This window comes from Cnephaeus nilssonii, assembly GCF_951640355.1.
Source record: "Cnephaeus nilssonii genome assembly, chromosome: 3".
NCBI lineage: Eukaryota > Metazoa > Chordata > Mammalia > Chiroptera > Vespertilionidae > Cnephaeus > Cnephaeus nilssonii.
In genome coordinates this window covers 42,090,436-42,112,197 of record NC_137074.1, presented here as the reverse complement: position 1 = coordinate 42,112,197, position 21,762 = coordinate 42,090,436, and the positions used below count along the sequence as shown (strand labels likewise).

Below are 21,762 nucleotides of genomic sequence, written 5' to 3'. Positions count from 1 at the left end.
TCTCCCCTCCTAACAGGGAACCCCCACCACGTCCACTTCAAGGGCCACCCTCCAAGAAAGTGACTCCCAGCTCCCACAATCATGGACAGGGGAAGAGGTAAGAGGGGTGCCAAGTTCTAGGAAGCTGCTGTAGTGCCAGCTCTGGAAAGGAGGCTGCCCGCCGATCCATACCCCTTCTCCGAGGGAGGCCATAAAGCAGAGGCAGTGAGCTTAATTGAATTCATGTTTAATAATTACAGGCACCGTGCCCCCCCTTCCCCCTGCCCAGGCAGCAGCAGGGGTGGTGCAGGGGCTGGGGCATATGCCCCCAGCAGCGAGGACGGCAGTCCCAAGAGTGATTTTCAGAAAATAAAAAAAGGACCCCAGGGGCAAGCAGTGGTGCCCCCCCAAGACACACCAAATTTCAAGACTTTATATATAATATATCTCTGTGTCCCAGGGGGAGGAGAGGGACACCTGGCAGCATCCTGGAGGGGGGCCCCAGGCAGCCCCACGCCATCCTGCCTCTTCAGCCACTTTATTAGCTCAGACACATCGCACTACAGGCACCCACTGCCACCGCCGCTGCTGCTGACCCCCCTGCAGTCCGGGCGGCTGGCTGGGCCATCCGAGTGTCCATGGGGTTCCAAGTCCCCGACCCCACCGGCCCTCAGTTGTGGTCGGATTCCTCCTCCCCCTCACGAAGCCACTTGAAGAAGCCTGTGACAGATTTAAGGGCCACGCCCTTGCCCTGCTGCTCAGCGGGGTCCTTGCTACTCTCCCAGCTGTAGAAGGCGTCTTCCTTCAGCACATCCTCATCGTACAACGCATCAAAGAACATCCCAAGCAGGTCTGCAAGGTAGGACAGATGTAAGAGGTGTGCTGCCCACAGCCACCCCATCCCACCCACAGGAATCCCTCCCAAGCTCCAATGTTAAAACAAGGCCCTTGACCAACTGTCCAGACATCTGTATCTTTGACCATCTCAGAGTGACTAGGTCTTGTGACGGGACGCTAACCTCATGATCTAAAGAGACTGGTGACTGCGCAGAAATGAGTCACTTAGCCAAAACTTGCCTAGCTTCACTCACCTCAGCAGCTTCAAATTTCTTCACTCTTAATATAATTAACATGTAATTAATATGTAAAATTGGTACTCCTGAATTTGGAATCACAATCCCAGATGTATCACTCACAATTCAAGGGTATAACCTAAACATCTACTGGCCCCTATTACAGATCCTGACAAACTTGATTCCAATTTCCTCTTACTTTCCACCTCCTGAAACATATACACCCTCTCTGGCTTTGACATATTTATATGTGCTACATCTTTTGCCAGGAACATCCTTTCTCTTGTCACCTTCCTAGTGAATTCCTTTAGGCTCAACTCAAGCACCCCCTTCTCTAACCCTCTTTCTCCCTCACCCCTAGCCTTCCCAAGCACTTGTCCTATAACCCTGAACACAACCTACTTCCTTCCCCACACTGCACTGCCGGTATTTCCAAAGCAAACTTTATATTCCTAAAAGTAGTGAACATAGTTCTTCTGAATAAAGAAATTAAGCCCTGGCCTGTTTGGCTCAGTGGATAGAGTGTTGGCCTTAGGACTGAAGGGTCCCAGGTTCAATTCCAGTCAAGGGCACATGCCCGGGTTGCAGGCTCGATCCCCAGTAGGGGGCATGTAGGAGGCAGCCAATCAATGATTCTCATCATCGATGTCTCTCCCCCCCACTTCATCTCTGAAATCAATAAAAACATATATATATATATATATATATATATATATATATATACACACACACACATACACACACACACAATAAATTAATATACCCCTGACCAGGTAGCTCAGTTGGTGTTATCCTGATAGACCAAGATTGAGGGTTCGATCCCCAGTCAGAGCACATAAAAGAATCAATGAATCCATAAATAAGAGGAACAAATTGATGTTTTCCTCTTTCTCTCTCTCTAAAGAATCAATAAATTTTTCTAAAAAAGGAGAGGGAAATGAATAAACCATAGAATCTAGAGCCCAGTTCATTTGTGAAAAGCTGACTGAGCTGCCTAAGAAGCTGCAATCCAGGATACTCTTAGGGGTATGCACACCCTCAAATCTACAACTGCTTGCTTGGGCAGCCTCCCATCCCCATCCCACAGCAATGGCAGCAGTACATTTTTGTCCCAAACTTGTGCTCCAAATCCTTTGCACACCCATCCTGGGGACCCTATACACACAATCTGCCCTGTATTTTCAAGCCTAAGTTTCTCTGATCTCAACACAAAAGGCCTCCTTTACAACCACTATGTCATACCCAAGTATTTTCGTATTTTGACAGAGATTGAATTCAAAGATTTTTGTTTACATTTGCTGTTTTCTTTTCTCAAATACTATTCAGTCCTTTCCAATTAAGATCCTGCACCCTACTCCACCAAATAATGATTCTGCTAGGATGGCCTCCGCATGTTTTTATGCTGCAGAAGCCCTTAATTTTCAGGTCATCTCTCATGGAGTTCTCAAGCAGTATCTAGCATTACTGACCACTTCCCTCTCCTAAAATTAGTCCTTCATTCATAGGGTCCTGTCCTCCTTGATATCTATCTGTTGATCCTTCACCTGAAGGTACTATCTCAGGCCCTCATCACTCTCCCTCAGGCAATCCCGTAATTTGTTGTGTTCTACTTGTGACTTGCATGTGCTGTTGCCCTGTGCTAGCAACTCACAGGTAGACCTCTGGTCCTGATCTCTTCCTCTCCAAATGAATTCAGATATCCAGCTATCTACCAACATCTCTGATCACCCCCACCCACAGACCACAAACTCAATATGGCCAGACTCAACTTGATCCAGTGTTCCCTACCACTCAATGGATGGTACCACACTATCACCTCACCTACTAAATACTAAAAACCATCCCGGGAGGCTTATGACTCTCATCGCCCTCTCCCAGGTCAGTGTATGTCTTGGAATCTGCCCACACCTCTCCCATCCCCACAGCCAGACTGAGCCACTACCAACACATTCCTGGATTAGCTGATCCTACTGCATTCACCCTCACCCCTATTCCAAACCATACTCTTCCCCTAATAGCCAGATCTAAAGACTAAATTAGAATATTTTAATTTTGCTTAAAGGCCCACAAAGGCCTCTTCTTGTCCTTAGGCTAAAGCCCAGAACTCAACCCCTGGGTACATAGCCCTGCGTGACCCAGCCCATGTCCATCTCTCGCCCCCATTTTGCCTCACATGACTGGTTTCTGTGCTCTCCCACAATGGTCTTCCTTCAAGTTTCAAGTTCTTTTACCTTCTGTCCAGTTCTTCCTACTTCATGGCCTTCTACACAGTTCCTTTTTCCAAGTCTCCCCCTACCACTTGTTATTTAGCTCCCATTTGTCAATTCCCATTCATTATCCCTTAGACCAAGCATGTCAAAATCTCAGCCCTCTGGCCAAGATTTTGACACGCTTGCCTTAGACTAAGTGTACTCCCCCAAGAGCACCCCGCAGGATCCATCTTCCAACTCCTCACTCTGTTGCGGATTCCAGGACAGCATGGGAACTGTGCTTGATTTACTGCTAACAGCCCAGGGTCCCAGCACCTTCCTATTTATGGAATGCATAACTTCAGGCATGTTAACCTAACCCTCAGTCTCCCAAAATGGAAGAAGACAATACCATCTATTCTAAAGAACAGTTGTGAGATTAAATGAGGCAAGAAATGTATCTCAGCCCTGTGCCTGGCAGAGGGAACCATCATTTATCAGCTCTGCATTCCTGACACCTAATAGCTGGCTAAGCACAAAACAGGTAGTCACACCTTCAAGACTGAGTCTAACTCCTCCCATTTGTAGACAAGGAAACAAACACTATAGAGGGAAGTAATCAACCATCAGAGCATTTTGCTCTCCAATGACCACCCACCTTTCCATGACTGTCCCCGCTTTCTGGCGGTTCTTCCACCCCACCCCCAACCCTCCAGCCTGGCTCTTACTGGGGGGCTGTTCTAAGGTCACTACAAGGGCCTGGAGGGCATAGAGTGCCTGCAGCTCCTTCTGCTCATCACATAGGTATTTCTGTAGCAGTTTCGCTCGTGCTTTCAGGACTGCAACATCCACTCGGAGGGTAGTCTCAACTATGGGAAGAAAGACAGAGATAAGTGGGATAATGCACCCTCATTCTGGTTCAGAACTAGGAGGCAAAGACCAAAACCTCCCTCCCTCCGTCTGTTGGGCCCACACCCTTGCCCCACCATCTTCCTGGCTCCTCTTACAGATAATTGCGGAATAGCAGACAGTTTTCATGAGGGCTCGAACTAATGTGTTGGATGCTACCTGCTGCTCAGTCAGGTTGGCCTATTCAGGAAAAAGAAAAACATATGACCCATAAATTCTGAATTTTGCCCCCATCATCACACCAGAACAACTTCTCCTTTATCCTGCTCTCCCGATATCAAAAGAAACGTACCTCTATCCAGTCAAACACCTGCTGGTTACTACTGTCCTCCTTGAGCAGCTTCTCCAGCTGCCTGCTCAGCTCCTCAGAGGAGAGCAACCTCTGGCCAGGGGCTTCTGACTCCTCTCCCAGGGTATACTCCACCTTCTGCAATCAAAAAGCCCATAGTCAAGAGGTAAGTGTACCACGTGAGTGAGATGACGGAAGACTGGCCAGCCCCAAATGGAGCTCCAGCAACAAACCTGTTCAGCAACAAAGGCAGCAACATCCTGGCCTTCCAGTAGGAATTCTTTCCAGCTGAGTCCAGCTTCTCGCCATAGTGCACCCACCTTTTTGGGACCCTGGAAAACACAAGAACAACTCAGCATCCCTTTCTCTCTCCAAGAATCTAACAGCACCACAAATGGCATCTATCAAACATTTACTGAAAGGCCACTAGGTGCCAGTTAGAGCTCAGGATGCTCTAGACCAGTGGTTCCCAACGTGGGGCACATGCTCCACAGGGGAGAAATTTGATTGTTATGGGGGGAATTCCAGAATGAGTTATTTTTTGCATCTTATGGTTCTAGGAGCCTCATATACAGTATATAAACATACATTGTGATATATTTATGCATTTCAGTCCTCTATTATGTTTTGAAACTTTATTTGCTATATTTTCATATCACTTCATATCATTTTTTTAAAAACAATTTCTTAGTGATTTCTTCCTCAGTACTTCAACTGTCCTTTCGTTCTTTGATTTTTCTCTTTCATGGATGCCATGTTCTTTGGAAGCTTGTTTAGACCAAGTTAATGGCCTTTTAGGCTTCCTCCACATGAATAGGAGTTCACTTTTTTTAAAAAAATATATTTTATTGATTTCTCACAGAGAGGAAGAGAGAGGGATAGTCAGAAATATCGATCAGCTGCCTCCCGCACACCCCCCACTGGGGATGTGCCCGCAACCAAGGTACATGCCCTTGACCGGAATCGAACCTGGGACCCTTCAGTCCGCAGGCCGACGCTCCATCCACCGAGCCAAACCGGTCTTGGCAGGAGTTCACTTTTTAAATAAGAATTATATGTCGGGCGGAGGGGAGGGGCGTGCATCAGGATTTGAGAGATGCTTAGGTAGGGCATGGCCATAAAAAAGGTTGGGAACCACTGCTATAGAGGTACAAAATAGGCACAGGACCTCCAAGTTTACAGTCTAGTACCAGGCATAGACATCAATCACAGACAAGGCACTCATCCACTAAGACACTGCGGGTTGGGGGGATGGCCTAAGAGGCTCCAGGAAAGATGTCAATTACCTTTCACAGGATTATCCAAGAATTACTGGATCACAAAAGGTAAACAGCCAAATCCAAATAGATACCTCGTCCTAGCCTTACACACTCCTACACATTTTTTCCCCCCTAAAATAGCTTCGTTTTTCCTTACTCCAAGTAACAAATGCTGATGGGAAAGGACAGCTAACAAGTACATTCATTGGTTCCCAAGTCCAGAAAATTTTAGAAGCATATACACCCCTCCACCCACAACACAAATCAGAATCCTCTCATAAACAGCAGTCTGAGAGCACATCTATACTAATAAAAGGGTAATATGCTAATTAGACCCCAGACAAAGCCATGGAGGCAGGGCCGAGGCAGAGGTGGTTAGGGGAGATCAGGCCAGGAGGGGAGGACAGTTGGGGGTGATCAGGCCGGTGTGTGTGTGTGGGGGGGGGGACGACGGGGGAGGCCAGTTGGGGGCGAGCAGGCCGGCAGGGGGGCAGTTGGGGGCAAGCAGGTTGGCGGGGGGGGGGGGGCAGTTGGGGGCGAGAAGGCTGGTGGGGGGTGGCAGTTGGGGCGAGCAGGCCAGCAGGCAGGTGAGCGGTTAGGAGCCAGTGGTCCTGGATTTCGAGAGTGATGTCCAACTGTGGGATTGGGCCTAAACCGGCAGTCGGACATACCCTGAGGAGTCCCAGATTGGAGAGGGTACAGGCCAGGCTGAGGGACCCCCGTCCCCCCCCCCCCCCCCGCACGAATTTCGTGCACTCGGCCACTAGTATCCTATAAAAAGCAAGAGATTCTGAAAGGATTACTTTCGTAATCACAGGTATTCAAAATGATGACATCAACTCTTAACAAGATTATTTTATACTAGCAGTTCATAGATTTTAAAGATGCCCATGGATTTTACCACCACTGAAATGGAGTTGTCTCAGTATATTACATTTCTTAATGGTTACTTTATTTTATTTTTTTTTAAAGATTTTTATGATTTCAGAGAGGAAGGGAGAGGAAGAGATAAATAGAAAAATCAATAATGAAAATCATTGGTCGGCTGCCTCCTGCACTGGGGGATCCAGCCCACAACCCAAAAATGTGCCCTTGTCCAGAATCGAACCTAGGACCCTTCAGTCCGCAGGTCAACGCTCTATCCACTGAGCAAAACCAGCTAGGGAAGTATATTACATTTAAAAATACGACCATAAGTCTTTTTTTTTTTCTTAGCAGAGCATAAATACATCCTATAATCTATGGCACCTTAGATTCAATGAAAATACAGAAGCAGTTCAACATGCTTTTTCTTTTTTTAAACATAAATTATCCTGGTACATAATTATGTATGCTGAAAGAACAATTCCTTTCAATTCCAAGTCTCATTCCTCCAGGTTCCAGGTAGCTGAACTCTTCTGAAACTGCACTTTCCAACTTCTCACTACCACTAAACACCACACCCAGCTTGCCTTTCCTATCTTCCCACCTTTCTACCTGCTAGTCAACAATTAACTTTCACACCAGGCAGCTTTTCCAGGAAAGCATACTGTCATGATTATCAAACAGACATTCATTTGCAACTTCACAGTGCTTAAAACACTCAATTTCAACCACTTTATTTTATGCTTTACTTCACACTGTTGTTTTTGTTAAGTCGTCTTTTTTTCTCCTCTTCCAACTTGTTTTTATTCATTGCTGTATTATCAATGCTTACTATGTAGTAAATGTTTTTGTGTTTCTTTAAACACTAGTTTTTAAAAAATGAATGAATGGGGAGGGCAACGGGGGAAAAAAGGACATGTATAATACTTTCAACATTATTTATAAAAAACAAAATGAATGAATAAATAAAAGAACGAATGAAACAATCAAACAAGGGTCTAGGGCCGTGGTCGGCTGCAGCTCACGAGCCATATGCGGCTCTTTGGCCCCTTGAGGGTGGCTCTTCCACAAAATACCACGGCCTGGGCGAGTCTATTTTGAAGAAGTGGCGTTAGAAGAAGTTTAAGTTTAAAAAATTTGGCTCTCAAAAGAAATTTCAATCGTTGTACTGTTGATATTTGGCTCTGATGACTAATGAGTTTGCCGACCACTGGTCTAGGGTCTTAGATTCTCATTCTTCAGACTTGGCCAGAACTCTAAGAGGAACTGGTCTGAGGGAGTACCAGCCTCTCTCAGATACTAACACAGCATTACCATCCATCCCCATTAACCCCATCCCACCACAGGACCAGGAGAGGCTTCAGTGTCACCCCAAATAGCCCAAACAGCACAGTGGGAAGAAATCCTGAACACACCATCCCTGAAAGGCTCTCACTCACCATGCTTTTGCATAGGAGCCCCAGGATCTCCAGCAACAGGGAAGCAGCTTTGCCCAGGGGCCTCAGAGGTTTTGTAATCTCCCTATAAGAAAATTCAGTTGTTTTTGTTAAGCCCTCAACATACTACCCCACCCCTCCCTAAACCCAGGCATCTTAGCCAAACACCCCTCCGTCCTCATCCCCCCCTTTCTACCTCTCCTGAATTCCAGCTAAGGGAGCTCACCTGAATAGCTCCCCCATGGGTACTCCACCGTCCTGCAGAATTGGCGTTACCAGTTCTGCTAGGTAGAGCCACACATGGGGGATGTCAATTTCCATATCTTCAGCCAATTCTAGGATTTCAAACAGCCTGAAAAGGGAATTCAAAGTTAGGGCATTCTAGGAAAGAGGAGCCAGGTGTCCACCCTCCTTTTGGGGTAACAAGGCATGACTAAAGAATTAAACATGGAGCCCATCAGGAATATTTCATAAACATGGGGCAATTAGCTCAAGCTAAGGACACCTTCTTGTCCTTAGATGGCTCAACCCCCTACACCCCTGACAAAAATAATGTTGACCAGGGTGGTTGAGGAACCTACATTCTTCCTCAAGGTTCCACAGGTCCTAAAAAGGAAGGAAATTTGTGGTTTTGTAAAAGTGGGAGGGTCAAAGAAGTCGGTCATACCCTTGATAGTACTGAGCAGTGGAGAGGTGCCCAGCACAGAGCAGCTGGTGCAGCAGCCGTCCCATATGTTCACGAGCAATGGCACTGCGCTCCAGTGTGGACTCGATGCCATGCCGCACAAAGATGAAAAGCAGGGAGGGTGAGGCCAGCTCCTGCACACACTGCACTGCCTCCTGCAGGGGGCACAGGGTACAGGAGGAAGAGAGCAGTCAGAATCTGGTCCAGACCCTACAATGTATACCAGGCAGCACAGTCTCTGCCCACTCTACCATCACTCAGATCCCTCCCACTACCAACCTTCATGTCATTGAGATGGAGGTATTCCTCAATGATGGCCTTGGATTTCTTCTCAAGCTCCTCTTCTGATAGTGCAGCCTTAGGGGGACTCACAGGAGGCAAGGTGGCTTCTCGCTTCCCTGAGGGGGTACAAAACAGATCAGAGACTCTTCAGTTCCAGTCTTTCCAGCAAACTGCAGCTCTGAAGACTATCTAGGGACTGATTAGTCCCAAACTAGCCCACACCATTCCTCCCCTTCCTCTCTCAACCCCTTACCAGCATCCCGCCCGCGGTCCCGTTCCTCCGAGAGGCTAGCTGCCTTGCGCAGCCCCTCTGGCTGGGAAGGCCGCTCTCTACTCCGTTCCTCCACTTCCTTGCTGAAGCTCCGCTTGGTGCCAGGTGTCCGAGAGCGATCTAGCCGGTCCCCACGATCACCTCCCCGCTCACTCCGCTCTAAGCGGTCTCCCCGGTCCCCAGCTTTCTCACCTCGTTCTCGGCTCAAGCTACTCCTGGAAGAAAGACAAGCACACGGTCTCTCACCTGTACTGCCCAGGCATTCGCTCCCTTACCCAACATGCTGAGCAACCATCAGGCCTTGTTCTTGGCATCAGGAAAATGCCCCATGCTCAGCATTACAGTTGTGTGTGAGGAATCCTATGGCAACAACCCAAACCCAATCATGGTATCCTCCATGTGTGTGAAAAACAGAGACCTAGGAAACTTCACCTCTGGGCCACACGTCTGTTTTCTGTGCTTTCAGTAGGTGCTGCTTGTTGAAGGGCTGAGAAGCGATTCAAGGTACTAGTAGCTGGACGAGCAGCTTCTGATGCTGGGGAGGCAGTAAATGAAAATTAAAATACATTTTCTTACATCCTATCACCTACTTGCCAGTTTGGGACACTTGGTCCTAGCCCCAACACTAAAGCATTTCAGTCCCTAGTCCCACCAAGTGGTACACGGCTCCTGCATTACCTAACCACTCTGTACTGAAAGCCCCACAGACAGGCAAGGAGACAAGCCTCCCATGCAGACAAGGCTCTACCCAAGAGAGCTCATGACTAATCACCCAGCTCTTTACAGTGGCCTCCCTACCTGCGTCAGAGGGCTTGGCTCCTGAGCCTCCACTGCTGCCCTTGCCCCAGCTCAATCGCCCTCCAGGTGCAAAGAGCTGGTTGTTAGAATCGATGGAGCCAGGCTGAGGAAGGAAAGGGGGTGAAGAGTCATGGGTCTGACCTGGCCAAAGCCCCCAGCCACACAGCCACCAACAGCCCAGACCAGGGGCCAGGGAAGCTTTTCCTGTAAAGGGCCAAATAGTAAATATTTGAGGCTTTGCAGCCACACAGTCTCTATTCAACTACTCAACAATGCCGCTGTCACACAAGAGCACTCACAGAGGATAATGGGAATGAGTGTGGTTGAGTTCCAATAAAACTAAGAACAATGAAATGTAAATTTTACATAATTTCACATCACATAATAACATTTACTTTTTCCTACCAGTAAAAACCATTTTTAGCCTGGGGGATGTACAGAACAGGGAATGGACCTACCTAATTTGGTGTGTTTGTCAGTGTGCTGACCACAGAGTGGCCCAGACCAATGTGATCACACGTCTTAGGGTTGGCAGTCCTGTCTCTAGTAATCTAACCAGTTAATCTAAGAGGAAAATTTTAGCTGTCACTTTCCCAACCTCAGAGAATGAGGGCAGGAGACCCAAATGGTGTTTAATGCCTTACTTTGATCCCTCAGTATCCTCCTATCACAAACATTACGCCCTCCAACACACACACACCTACCTTCGTGATCTTGGTGAGTCGTGAGGTGTCAATAGGGCGACTGCCCTTACTGATGGGGACTGTGTTCCAGCCACCACCATCATCTACAAGTGGAAGGCCACGGCCTGGGACAAAAAGGAGAGCATACTGAAACAGTGAGTAAAGCCTAACAGCCCTGTCCACTTGGGCTGACCCCAGCCTCGCTTCCTCAGATCCTCAGTTCCATCATGGGGTATCAGTGGCCCAGACACGTGGCACTAACAAGAAGTCATCAGTGGAAAGCACAACCCCTCATATTGCCCCTCCTCAATTGTAGCCTCAAACTCACTGATAGGTGGGCCGGGAGGGCCACCCCGGCGCTTATCGCTGCCCTTGGCCATTAGCTGCTGCACTTTTATGTGCTCCCGATGCTCCTCCATCTCCGCCTCCTTATGGATCTGGTCAATGGTCTTGGGACCCTGATCCCCTCGGCGTGGCACCCAATTGCTCTGTGGGGACATGAAGCCAACCACAAGATAATTACATCAGAGAGGCCAGACAAAGCAGGCACAACTGGGGGCTATCGGGTCAGAGGCAGCAGATTAGTAGTGGGAAGGCAAGGACACACACCCGTCGCAGATCCAGCACGTCTTGCAGCATAAAGCGGATTCGGGATGAAGTCTTCTTTTCCTTGATGATTTTTTCCATCTGGTTGAAATACTGATCCATTCGGGGCTAGGGAGAAGCAGCAAAGAGGTCAGGCCAGGAACTTCTAATTCTTCACCTCCAGCTGCAGGCCCTCAGCTCCATCACTGTGGTTCAGTGGCCCAGACATGACAGCCCAACAGGGAGTTTACCAGTGGACAGTAGGCCCCACGTATTTCAGCTTGTCCCCTTCCACATCCCAGGACCCCTACCTTGGCTTTTTCAAAGTCTAGGTCTTTGCCAATGGTAGTGAGCAGACGGCAAAGGCATTCAAGGGACTCTTCATCGTGGTTCTTAAGCAGTTTAACTACACAGTCGTGCATTATTGCCTCTGTTAACATCTTCAGCTTGAACAACTCCCCAATAAACTTGATATTCCCTAAAGAGCGCCGCCGGGCTATATCTCGAGCCTCTTCCAGCTCTTCCTTCAGGCGTCCCCGTTCCTCTGCCTGGCAGTCGTGAGACAGGAAACACATCAAAAAGATACCCAGCCACAGGGCTAAAACCCTCTCCTCCAACATCTGGATTTCTATACCCAGCAACAAGCACTCATGTCCTCAGGCAGAGAAACCCCATACCACTACCCTCACCCCCAATTCTACAGCTAAGTAGCTTCTGGATAAGCAGTGGAATTGGTTAGTTTTCTCTCACCGTAGCAGCTTCATCCATCTCTTTTTGCTTCTTCTCAAAAACTTCATCATCATCTTTGTCTTTTTCAAACTCCTTCTGACATCGATTCAACAACAGTTTTCGAAAGTTTACAGTCACTGTTGGCTTTTCTGTAGTGGGCACTTTCAGCTGTATGTCAAAGAGATGGTCACATTCAGATTAGTCCAGGGCAGGGAAGACCCTCAGAGTCTTTACCTAAAAGCCAGGAAGACCTTTAGCTCCGGCTCTGCCTCCTCTTAGCTGCCATCAACAGCACAGACTGGAGGAGAACCAAGAAGCTGGACTCAAGAAATGGGAGGCCAGACCCCAAGATTTAGAAAATAGTGGAAACTAACCGCCATGAGGCAGCGACACATGTTGGCATAGGCCACAGAGAAGTTGGGCTCTGAAATGGCCTTCTCAAAAATGAGGTCAATGACCCCTTTCAGGCGTTCCTCGGTGTCGATGGCCAGCTGCGTCACCTGCTTCATCAACTGCTGGAACATCTGGGGTGTCAGCTTATTCAGAATGGAGCGCACCCTGCGGAACAGGTCCTGGTGGGGAGAGGGAATAGGATCCAGTGAGGTTCTCAGAACAGGGGCCACTGGGAGGGATGGAAAAGGGTATGAGAATGGAAGAGGCTAGGGATAGGATGGACAGAAGCAAAATAGGCAAAGTTGGCTCAGCAAACTGAAGAGAAAGAACAGAGACTAAACAAGGGACTTGCCAGTACCTGGGTTTTGCTGCCATCAGCATCCTCTTCCCCTCGGTCCTTATCAGCTGCTGTCCGCTTGCTGCTGGGTTTCCAGGCCTTCTCTGCTTTGTTCAGTTTTATATCTTCAGTCATCAACACTGTAGCAATGATCTTGCGCGGCTCCTTTCGGGGGCCCTGCTGAGAGCGCCGGGGTCCCAGACCAGCCTGCTAAGCAAGGGGGAAGGACAAGAGAAGATGCAGTAGTCAGCACAACCTGACACGACTACCACACATCTTCAGGGAAAACTTCTAATTCCCCAATGAGATACAGAGGGCCACACATCCCACTCCCCTTGCCCATCTATCCCGCTAGCCAGTCCCACTCACCGGCCCTCGGGGCAGCTCCCCACCTGGCCCACCCCTTGGGGGCCCACGATTGCTGAGGGTTGGTCGGCCAAGGTTGGCAAAGGATGGAGTAAAGTCTGGGCCACAATTTATGCCTTGAAGTCTAGCAGGATCCAGTGGCCGCAGTGGTGTTTTATTGGCCTGTGAAAAGAACAGAGAAGGTATCAGAAACAGGCTAGGACCACTGACTGCTCTTTCCGGACCTTGGGCTCCTCCCCATCCAGCCAGCCAGTCAGTACAAACTTAGCTTCCCCTCAAGCCCACCAACCTTATCCAATACCACATCACTGATATGAGGCAGTCCCTCCGGCTTCTGCATACTGGCAAAGATGAACTGAAAGCCAAGCAGGAACTCACGGTCATAACGCTTTTTCTCCTCAAGGTTTAGAGGCTTCCACTGATCTGTAAGGAAGACAGATGAACCAACCATACTGCCTCCTGGGGTCCTGATAAGAGTACTCAGCCCTCTGAACCCTTCCTTCAACATACCTGACTTATATTCATACTTCTGTTCCCCAGGTTGGATATTCTCAGCATTGTGGATTTTGTCTTCCTTTGAGTCCCAGGTCTCATCTGGTTCCTCAGGTCGCGGGGGCACACTACTGCTCTCAGGCTCTGGACAGGGGTTGTTGCCTACAGAAGGCTGATTTTCCACCTCCGGTACTCCTGGGTTCGCCTGCAACCGTGGGGACATTTCGTTTGGTTGCAATTCAGCCACCATTCCATACCCAAACTCTGCCCTCTGCTACTATCTGCTTCCTTACCTCCTTGAAGGCATCTAGAAGGTCTCCTACAGCTTCCTTCTTATTGAGCTCCTTAATTTTCCGTCTCCTCTTTGGCACAGATACTGCCACTATATTTAGGACAGGGGAGGAAAAAAGGAATGGGAATAACTTAAGAAGTGCCCCTAACCCCTAAGGGGAAAAAGCAGTCACTATGTAACATTTCCTCTTTCCATCACACCCTCTCTTAAAATTCCTTAATCTAGTTCTTAGTTTCCATCACAGAGCTTCTGACCCAGACATAATAGCACAAATGGGAGATCAATAAATAGAAAGAACCACACCCTCCAGCCACATCTTACCTTGGTTGGCTGCTGCTGCCTCCAAATTCTGGGACAGGTGAGCTGGAACAGGAGTACTCTCTGGTGGAAGCAGTTCCTCTCCTCCCTTCTCACTCTCAGCTTCTCCTTCTTCCTCCTCCTCCTCCTCCTCCTCCTCCTCCATTTCCTCCTCTGGAGCAGGGGAAGTCACCGGAGGAGCCACAGCTGGAGTGGCAGAGAGGATGGTGCGGGGAAGCACTGGTGCTGTACCCTCCTTGGCCTGCTCCTTTGGCTCACTGACTGGGCTCACGTCCACAGCTGGTGGTGAGGGGGCTCCATTGAGCAGTTCCTCAGGTTGGGCAGTTGGAGCAATAGGCGTGGGGGATTCAGAGGGACAAGCGGGAGGAAGGAAAGGGGCAAGTTCTGGGTTTGAGGACTCTAGCTCTGGTTCTAGATCCTCGGATGTGACCGTGCCATTAGGCTCAGGAAGAATTTCCACCTTGGGAGATGCCAGGGGGATGGAAACCTGGAGAGGACTGGAAGAGAACTCAGATTCCGGAATTGGTTTGCTAAGTGTCACTTCTACTTCCAGTATGGGTTCAGCGAGGGGAGTGGGTTCTGGAGAGACACAAAATGGCTCCCCAGTTTCACGGGGCATGGGGGTTGATTCTTCTACAGACATTTGTATTATCCCCGTTGTCATAGTGTCCCCAGGAATAGAGAGGACTGCAAGATTAGGCTCAGATCCTGGTTCCAAGATTGGGGGTGGTGATGGGGTCGGAGAAGGTGACGAAGGCTGCGATTCTGAAGGGCTATGCTCTGTGCCAGGCAGCCCCGGCCGGCCCCCAATGATTGCTCCCTGTGACCGGTCATCTGCACCACAGGAAGAAGAATGAGTAATTAAAGGCAAGTCTTTCTCTGTTGTTCCTCCACCTCCGCCTCCCAGCCAAGGCATTCCCAACCTAATGTTCCCTTCCCCCAATCTTCTCCCACCTAAGCCTTTTCCCTTTTCACCCAAAACCCAACCCACTCAAAATCCACTACCTGAAACTTAAGTCATTCTTCTCTGGCACCTGGTTCAAGGCACCACCCCAACTCCTTGGCATTTTGTTTTATTTCTTATACCTCCTTGGCATTTTAAATTGTCACACTCCTTTTCCCCGTAAAAGCTCTGCTCCACATGCTTACCCACCTGGCCGGACAACAACAGCAACCTGGGGAGTCTCCCCATTAGCTTGAGGCTCCAGGCCGACTCCCGTCTGCAGGACACAAAGTGTTACCAACTTTGCCTTGAAGAGTCCCACAACCCTCTTTACTAGAGCCATTTCTACTTTAGCTCTGCCTAGAATCCAGGAAGCAGGGAAATAAATCCCTTAGTTGAAGGAAAAGACCACCGGACTTGGGAGTCCAGGGCAGAATAGCCATCCCAACCATGGTCTTACTTAGCAGACAATACCTGGGGAGGAGTGGGTGTGGAGGCAGTTCGGGCCCCAGACATAATTTCCTCTGTGATATCCTTCCCTCCTTGGTTTGGATCTCGAATTCGGATCTGAGGAAAAAAAGCTACAGGATGAGTGGAACGCAGGAGGAGCCCACCTCTCCACCCTGCCCCACACCTAAGACTCCAGGCCAACCCTCCACCCTCCCACTGGGAACAGGTGGGCGGGTGCCGGAAACCCTATGAGTTCTACTGTCAACCCATCCGGCTGCTCTTGTAGTCCCTGGCCTGGTCCCCACCCCTGAGACCCTTGACCTCACAGAGCAGCCCTGTACATCACAATGCCCCTCCCTCCCTCATCCCTGCCCCAACAGTCCCCAAGGCAGTGGTTGCACACCCTGGGGCCCAGGACCCCCATCTAGGACCCATTCGGCTCACTTGTGGCTAGTCGGCCTGATCTCTGGGGGCAGGGCCCAGATCCAGTGGGTGGAGCCAGGGTGACTCAGCGGCTTCCCCAGCCCTGGCACCCTATTCTGGGCACCACGCCCAGGGCTTGAGGATTGAGCAGAGGCGGAGGCCTCAAGAGCTTCCAGGACTAGGGGGTGGGGGTGGGGCCACAGAAAACTAACCATTTCTAAAGCAAGCCACCAGAAACCTAAAACCAAACATGGATCTTTTGGACCCCAGAACCCAGGTCTCTCAGGAATTTCCCCACCAGCCACTTTAGTCTTCCCATGAGCTTCTTCTAGAGTAATCTTAGCACCACACAAAAAAACAGGAGCACTTCACAGATCCCCATTCTTTGCCCATTTCAACCGAAGATCTCCTTCCTCAACTTCCTGCTCCCTGACCCACAACGCGCCTGACCTTGATTCTCCCTTTCCAACATGTCCTAGAGCCCCTGTTGCTACTCACCGTTTTCCGCTCCCTCTTGGGAGCAATCTGGGGTGGCTGGTTCATCAAAACCGGGGCGGGGGCCACACCAGTGGGAAACTGCTGCACACCCTGGGCTGGGTAGTAGGTGCCAGCTTGGCGGGGGAGGGGGGAGACGACACACGGAAAGGAAGAATGGTGGCAGCGTCAGGGCACAACCATATACAAATGCCTGCTTGAGTACCTCCCAACCCCAGAACTTCTCATCACCCACAGCCGGCCCCTTGCCCTGCCCCACCCTCCTCCCCAAGGGAATTAGGTGTCTATCAAAGCTGGGGAACCAGTCTGAGCTGCGTTTACAAGAATTCCTGACACCGGCACACACACCCCTTATAGGCAGGGACTCGTTCCCCATCACACACCAGCCACCAGAATTCTGTCTGTTCCTCTTCCACCTGATAACATGCTGTATGTACCCCACCCCAGGCACCACGTACACATATACTCTGAGGGAGCAGCAACTACTTAACCTGAAACAGAATCAGGTCTTTGGCTGGGAATGAGAAAAAGAGATTTGCCAACCCTATCCACTCAACATGAGTCCAGTTCCAGTCTCCAGCCCTTTGCTCAGGAGCAAGGAAATAAAAAGTAAAATTATGAACCAGGCCCAGGATGAGGAAAAATTAATTCCTTAAAGCAATGGTCTCCAAAGTGGGATACATTCTTTAATCTCATCCATAATCTCCACTTGTTTTTCACAAGCAACCTAAGTATTATTTGTTTAAATTATGCAAATTTACAAAAAAAACAACATAACATGTATTAGAGGTACCTAATCAAAATTTTTCGTGATAGATGATCAAAAAACTCTGGAAACCACTACCATAAAGAACAGACTAATCCTCTCTGAGAATATAAATGAAAAACAGCTACAAAAACCTCCCAAATCCATGGGTCCCAAAACCATGGAATGAGTATCACAGGAAATGTTTACTTACAGGCCCTCAAACTGGTGCCTGATCCAATATTCCTTGAGGTGGAGAGGACTCCAACTCTCAGAAATAGGATAAAATTCCCCACCACCCACACATATCCCTACAACCTATTAACCCTATCATTTTTAGACCAAGAGACAAGCCTAGAAAGGGTTTTAGGAATTAGTGAGTTTAGATGTCCCTTGTACTCAACTCTCACCTGATCCCCCCTCCCCTGCTTACCATAGGTCCCAAACTCTGTAGGGCTTGCACCCGGATAGAAACTTGGGGCTCCAGGCTGCACAGGATACTGCTGTGTCGGAACAACATATGTGGAACGCCCCTGGTGAGGGGGAAGGGAGAGGAGGAGGGGGAGAGAAGGAGTTGAGGAAGCTGAGTATCATATCAGACTACAAAGAGAATGTAGGGCAAGACAGGACAAGCCATTAAAAAAAAAAGATAGGACAAGCCAACTCTGGGCAGTGACCAGAAAGAAGTCCTACCCTATGGAGAAGAGATGGGATTGGAGGGTCAGGATTGGGGAGATGAGGGTTGGAGTACAAGATTCTGTGGCTTCCAGCCCCCAGCCTCCAGCCTCACCTGTCCAGGGATGTAGTAGGCCCCCTGGGAGGCTGGGTAGGAGATCTGGGAAGGGATCATCATTACTTGGGATCCAGCAGGGTAGACATGGGCAGCTGGGCCAGGGCGGGCGGGGGCTGCACTCTGCACTCGGGAAGCTGCACTGCTCGGGGGCTGGGCCCGGCTAGGGTAGAAGTGCTGTCAAGAGAGAGGAAGGCAGTTGACATTGGGAAGGGCCACTCCTGCAATGTCTCTAATCTGGAGAGAAGTACTAGGGCTATGGAGCATGGGGCCCAATCCTTCCAAGGCCCACTTCACCAAATGATGGTTAAGTGGCCTCTTGTACCTACACATGCCCTCTACACTGAGGTACACACTTCGCACCCTGTGTATTCACTCCCTCACTGCCATGCATACTCATGTCACCTCCACCAGGCTACCCTTCTGCAGAGGCTTCCTAGCACCCAGATGCATTATGCCTAACTAAAGCCTTTTTGGACAACATACTCCCAGCATGCACTGCTCCACCCTAAAGTACTGAGGAACTAACTAACATGCAAAGGTCGCCCAGTTGCCAGGTACACAGTGCAAGATTTAGCCCCTAACATGCATCAGTCAGTCGCAGACTGAAAACCTAGACAGCAAATAAGTCCCCACCCTGAAGCCTCCAGTCCCTAGGTCTAGCCCTGGACTAGGACAGAGGATACGGGTGAGACCAGGAGAAGGTCCAGAATTAGCAAAAGGGTATTACCTGCAGAGACCTGAATCCTCCCTGAGAGCACATGGGGACAGGAAAGAAGAGCATTATCCCCAAGGTGATGCGGGGAGGTGGGGAAGGAAGTAGGACAAGAATCCTCCCACTTAGTGAGGAAGAATTTAGGGAACAGAGAAAGGCAAGAAGCAGCTGGAGTGTTTATCTTGCCACAGTCCAAAGAGAAAGAAGGGAAGGGGAATGGAGCAATGGCAGCCTCCCAGTAAAAGGAGGAAATAGGAAAGGAGTTGGCAGCAGGGCCCAAAGTACTGCCCCCAATTCTCATGGCACCAGGACCCCTAGTAATGTCACCCCCCACCAACTACATACTCCCCAAAGGGCCATAAGTAATCAACAGTGCAAAGTGCAGAGTCGCATGAAAGAACACAGAGCAACTGTCAGGAAATTGGGGCAGGTACAGGGCCTCCATAGTTTCCATCCAGGCCCAAGCTGGCTTAAGCTTTCCACAGCTCCCACCCAGGCCCCCTATTCCCATCCCCACAGCCCCTCACCTGACGGGGCTGAGAAGGCGTGTTCATTTGTGTCGCTTGTGGCGTACTGAACACCACCGGTGCTGTCTGCCCCGGGGGAAACGCTGGCTGAAGGGGGAGACCAGAGTTCAGCAAGAGGGGAAACCCGGGTGGGGCAGAAACCCAAGCTGGTGAAGTAAGGGGAGCAGATCTGGGGCAAGAGCCTCAGCAGTCCACATACCCCCTCTCCATGACAGCCCCTGGGAACAGCCAGGAGCCCTGTCTCAAATTGGCAGCAGAAAACTGCACTTTGCCCTGACACAGATGGGGGTGGGAAAATCCAGAGGGTTGGAACCTGTTCCTGACCGGCTGCCTGATCTCCCCCACCCCCACCCCAGTCTCTGCTAATTCCTTCCTAATTACCTGTGGGAGTCCAGGGGATGGGGCGGGTGGGGGGCCTGTGGGCTGTGGAGCTTTGTTCATTTCATTTGGTCCACATCAGGGTCCCCCCAACACCTGTTGGGAAAGAGTGGAGCTCGGAAAGGGGAAGGGACCCAGGCTTAAGGCAAATGGAGTGGGGGAGGGGTGAGAAAAGGGCTAGGTCCCACACTGAGCCCCTGAGACGCCAAGGGGGTGAAGGAGCAGACAAGATACAGCTTATGCCCCCACCAACACGTTGTCAACCCGCATCACCTCCAACCACCCCCCTGACCTGCTGAAACAGCACCCTCACTCACCCCCTCGGTTAAGAATAAGTCCACGGTGCGGCCTACAGGTTCTGGGCATCCGAGGGCCTGGGGTTGGGAGGTGAGGGGTATCAACCTGGCTCCGCGGGGCCCAAGACCAACCAGACCGGAAATTCCAGGTCTCGCTGGCACCAGGCTCCCGGATCATAAACGGAGCTAGCAGCTTCGGCCGTGGTGTCCCCACCCCCCACCTGGGGACACCGGGTTCCGGGCCTGGCCCAGGGGCACACAAGGCACGCCTGCCGCGGGTGGCCACGGGGGCACCCGCGCGGGGCCCGAGGCGAAGCCTGCCGCCGCCCAGGAGTGGAAGCCAGGAAGGGCGGGAGTCGGGCAGTAAAAGGCCAGGCGGGCGGCGGCCGAAGAGGAGCCGGTTTCAAGCGAGGGTCGGCCTGGAGGGCGGGCGGGCGGGGCCGGGGGCTCCTCCCTGCCCACCGCCGTCGCCTCCCTCCCCTGCGCCCTCCCTGCGCAGAGCCGACCAGTGCCAAAGAACAACGTGTCACTTCCCGGCGGCCGGGCCGCAAAGGGGGGAGGGGGCGGCGGGCCGGGAGCCGCGGTGCCTGCGCCGGCGGGGCCTCCTCGGGTCAGACCGCGGCGGGACTTCGTGGCCGGTGAACCCGGCGCCCTCCCAGGCCGCAGGGACCGCATATTCTGGCCCCGCGCTTCCCCACCCCCACCCAGCCGCCGGGCCGGGCCAGGCCGGGCACACGTGGGCCGGGGATCGGGCCCTGGCGGGCGGGGGCCTGGGCTTGAGCCGCGGAGCCAGGGCGCCGGGGCGGCGGCACAGGGTGGCCGGTCCCGGCCCGGATGGCGGCGGATGCGGGGGGAGGGGGTGGGGGGGCCGGGTCGGGCCCGGACATGGCGGCTTTACCTTCAGTCTCCTTCAGTCCGCGCGGCCGAGCCCCACGCAGCCGCACAGACGTAGTCCACAACCATTTCCGGCTCCCCGCACAGATCCCGCTCGGCGGCCACCGCTTCTCCGCAGGCGCAGCCGGCGCCCCCACGTGACCGGCGCGGAGGGCGGAGCCGCGCCCGGCGCCGCGGAGCACATGGGATTTGCTCCGCCTCGTCATGTGACAGCCACGGCCCGCCCCCGTGTCCCCTCCCGAACTTTAGAACTCCAGACAGACCCTCCAACTCTGAGGCTGTGTTCCGCAGTCCTTTAGTTCATTCATACTTGGAGCCAGCGTTTACTGAGTGCACACTAAGTGCTAGGTGAAGTGCTAGCTAGGGGTCGAGAATATTGAAATCAAAGACTCAGTATTGCCTAAGTAAGTCATGGTACAAATAGAATGTAAAATATTCTATAAAAATACAAAAAGAAATATGAACTATACAGCCTTTGGAAATGATGTAGGTTAGTTCATTAACAGACCCATTAAACTGAGTGTTATGCCCTGGCTGGGTATCTCAGTTGGTTAGAGCGTGGTCTGGATACACCAAGGTTGTGGGTTTGATCTGGTCAGGGCACATAGAAGAATCAACCAATGTTTTAGAAACTGTTTTTTACATTAGTAATGTATGTTCATTTAAAAACTTTAGAAAATAAAGATAAGTTAATATTTTAAAATTTTTTAAAAAAGAATCAACCAATGAATGAGAAAATAGGGGGAACAACAAATCAATGTCTGTGTCTCTGTCTTGCTCTCTCTCCCCCTTCCTCTCTCTAAAAAGTCTATCTAAATAATTTAAAAATATATAAACTGAGTGCTATGTTAAAAGAATTGAAACATTCTAACTATGA

At 50.6% G+C, this 21,762-nt stretch overlaps 1 protein-coding gene across 6 annotated transcripts; it reads right to left on the bottom strand.

Moving 5' to 3' along the window:
- Positions 1-210: 210 nt before the first annotated feature.
- Positions 211-21,028, bottom strand: EIF4G1 (eukaryotic translation initiation factor 4 gamma 1). Of its 6 annotated transcripts, none has more exons than XM_079765173.1 (33): positions 20,890-21,028; positions 20,013-20,069; positions 19,699-19,791; positions 19,318-19,404; positions 18,076-18,252; positions 17,719-17,818; positions 16,544-16,656; positions 15,647-15,739; positions 15,383-15,449; positions 14,233-15,063; positions 13,913-14,001; positions 13,638-13,824; positions 13,417-13,550; positions 13,131-13,289; positions 12,783-12,971; positions 12,406-12,603; positions 12,053-12,199; positions 11,614-11,850; positions 11,327-11,431; positions 11,046-11,205; positions 10,739-10,842; positions 10,035-10,137; positions 9,669-9,771; positions 9,219-9,451; positions 8,963-9,081; positions 8,666-8,838; positions 8,225-8,350; positions 8,002-8,083; positions 4,673-4,771; positions 4,443-4,577; positions 4,249-4,330; positions 3,970-4,110; positions 211-831 (listed from the first exon to the last, which is right to left on the bottom strand). In XM_079765173.1, the coding sequence occupies exons 3-33, from the start codon at positions 19,756-19,758 to the stop codon at positions 650-652; spliced, it is 4,815 nt and encodes a 1,604-aa protein (XP_079621299.1). In that variant the 5' UTR covers positions 19,759-19,791; positions 20,013-20,069; positions 20,890-21,028; the 3' UTR covers positions 211-649. The 6 variants fall into 6 exon arrangements, with proteins under 6 accessions (XP_079621299.1, XP_079621300.1, XP_079621301.1 ...); XM_079765174.1 differs by having other exon boundaries at positions 12,783-12,968; XM_079765175.1 differs by having other exon boundaries at positions 17,719-17,788.
- Between the last annotated feature and the right edge of the window lie 734 nt (positions 21,029-21,762).

Excerpts from the sequence above, each read along its gene's own strand:
- EIF4G1 (XM_079765173.1), bottom strand. The coding sequence starts at position 19,758 with ATGAACAAAGCTCCACAGCCCACAGGCCCCCCACCCGCCCCATCCCCT. Across the intron at positions 10,843-11,045 it reads CCCTCCCGGCCCACCTATCA|GCCGTGGCCTTCCACTTGTA; the intron begins GTGAGTTTGAGG and ends TTTTTGTCCCAG. Across the intron at positions 8,084-8,224 it reads CCCATGGGGGAGCTATTCAG|GGAGATTACAAAACCTCTGA; the intron begins GTGAGCTCCCTT and ends ATTTTCTTATAG.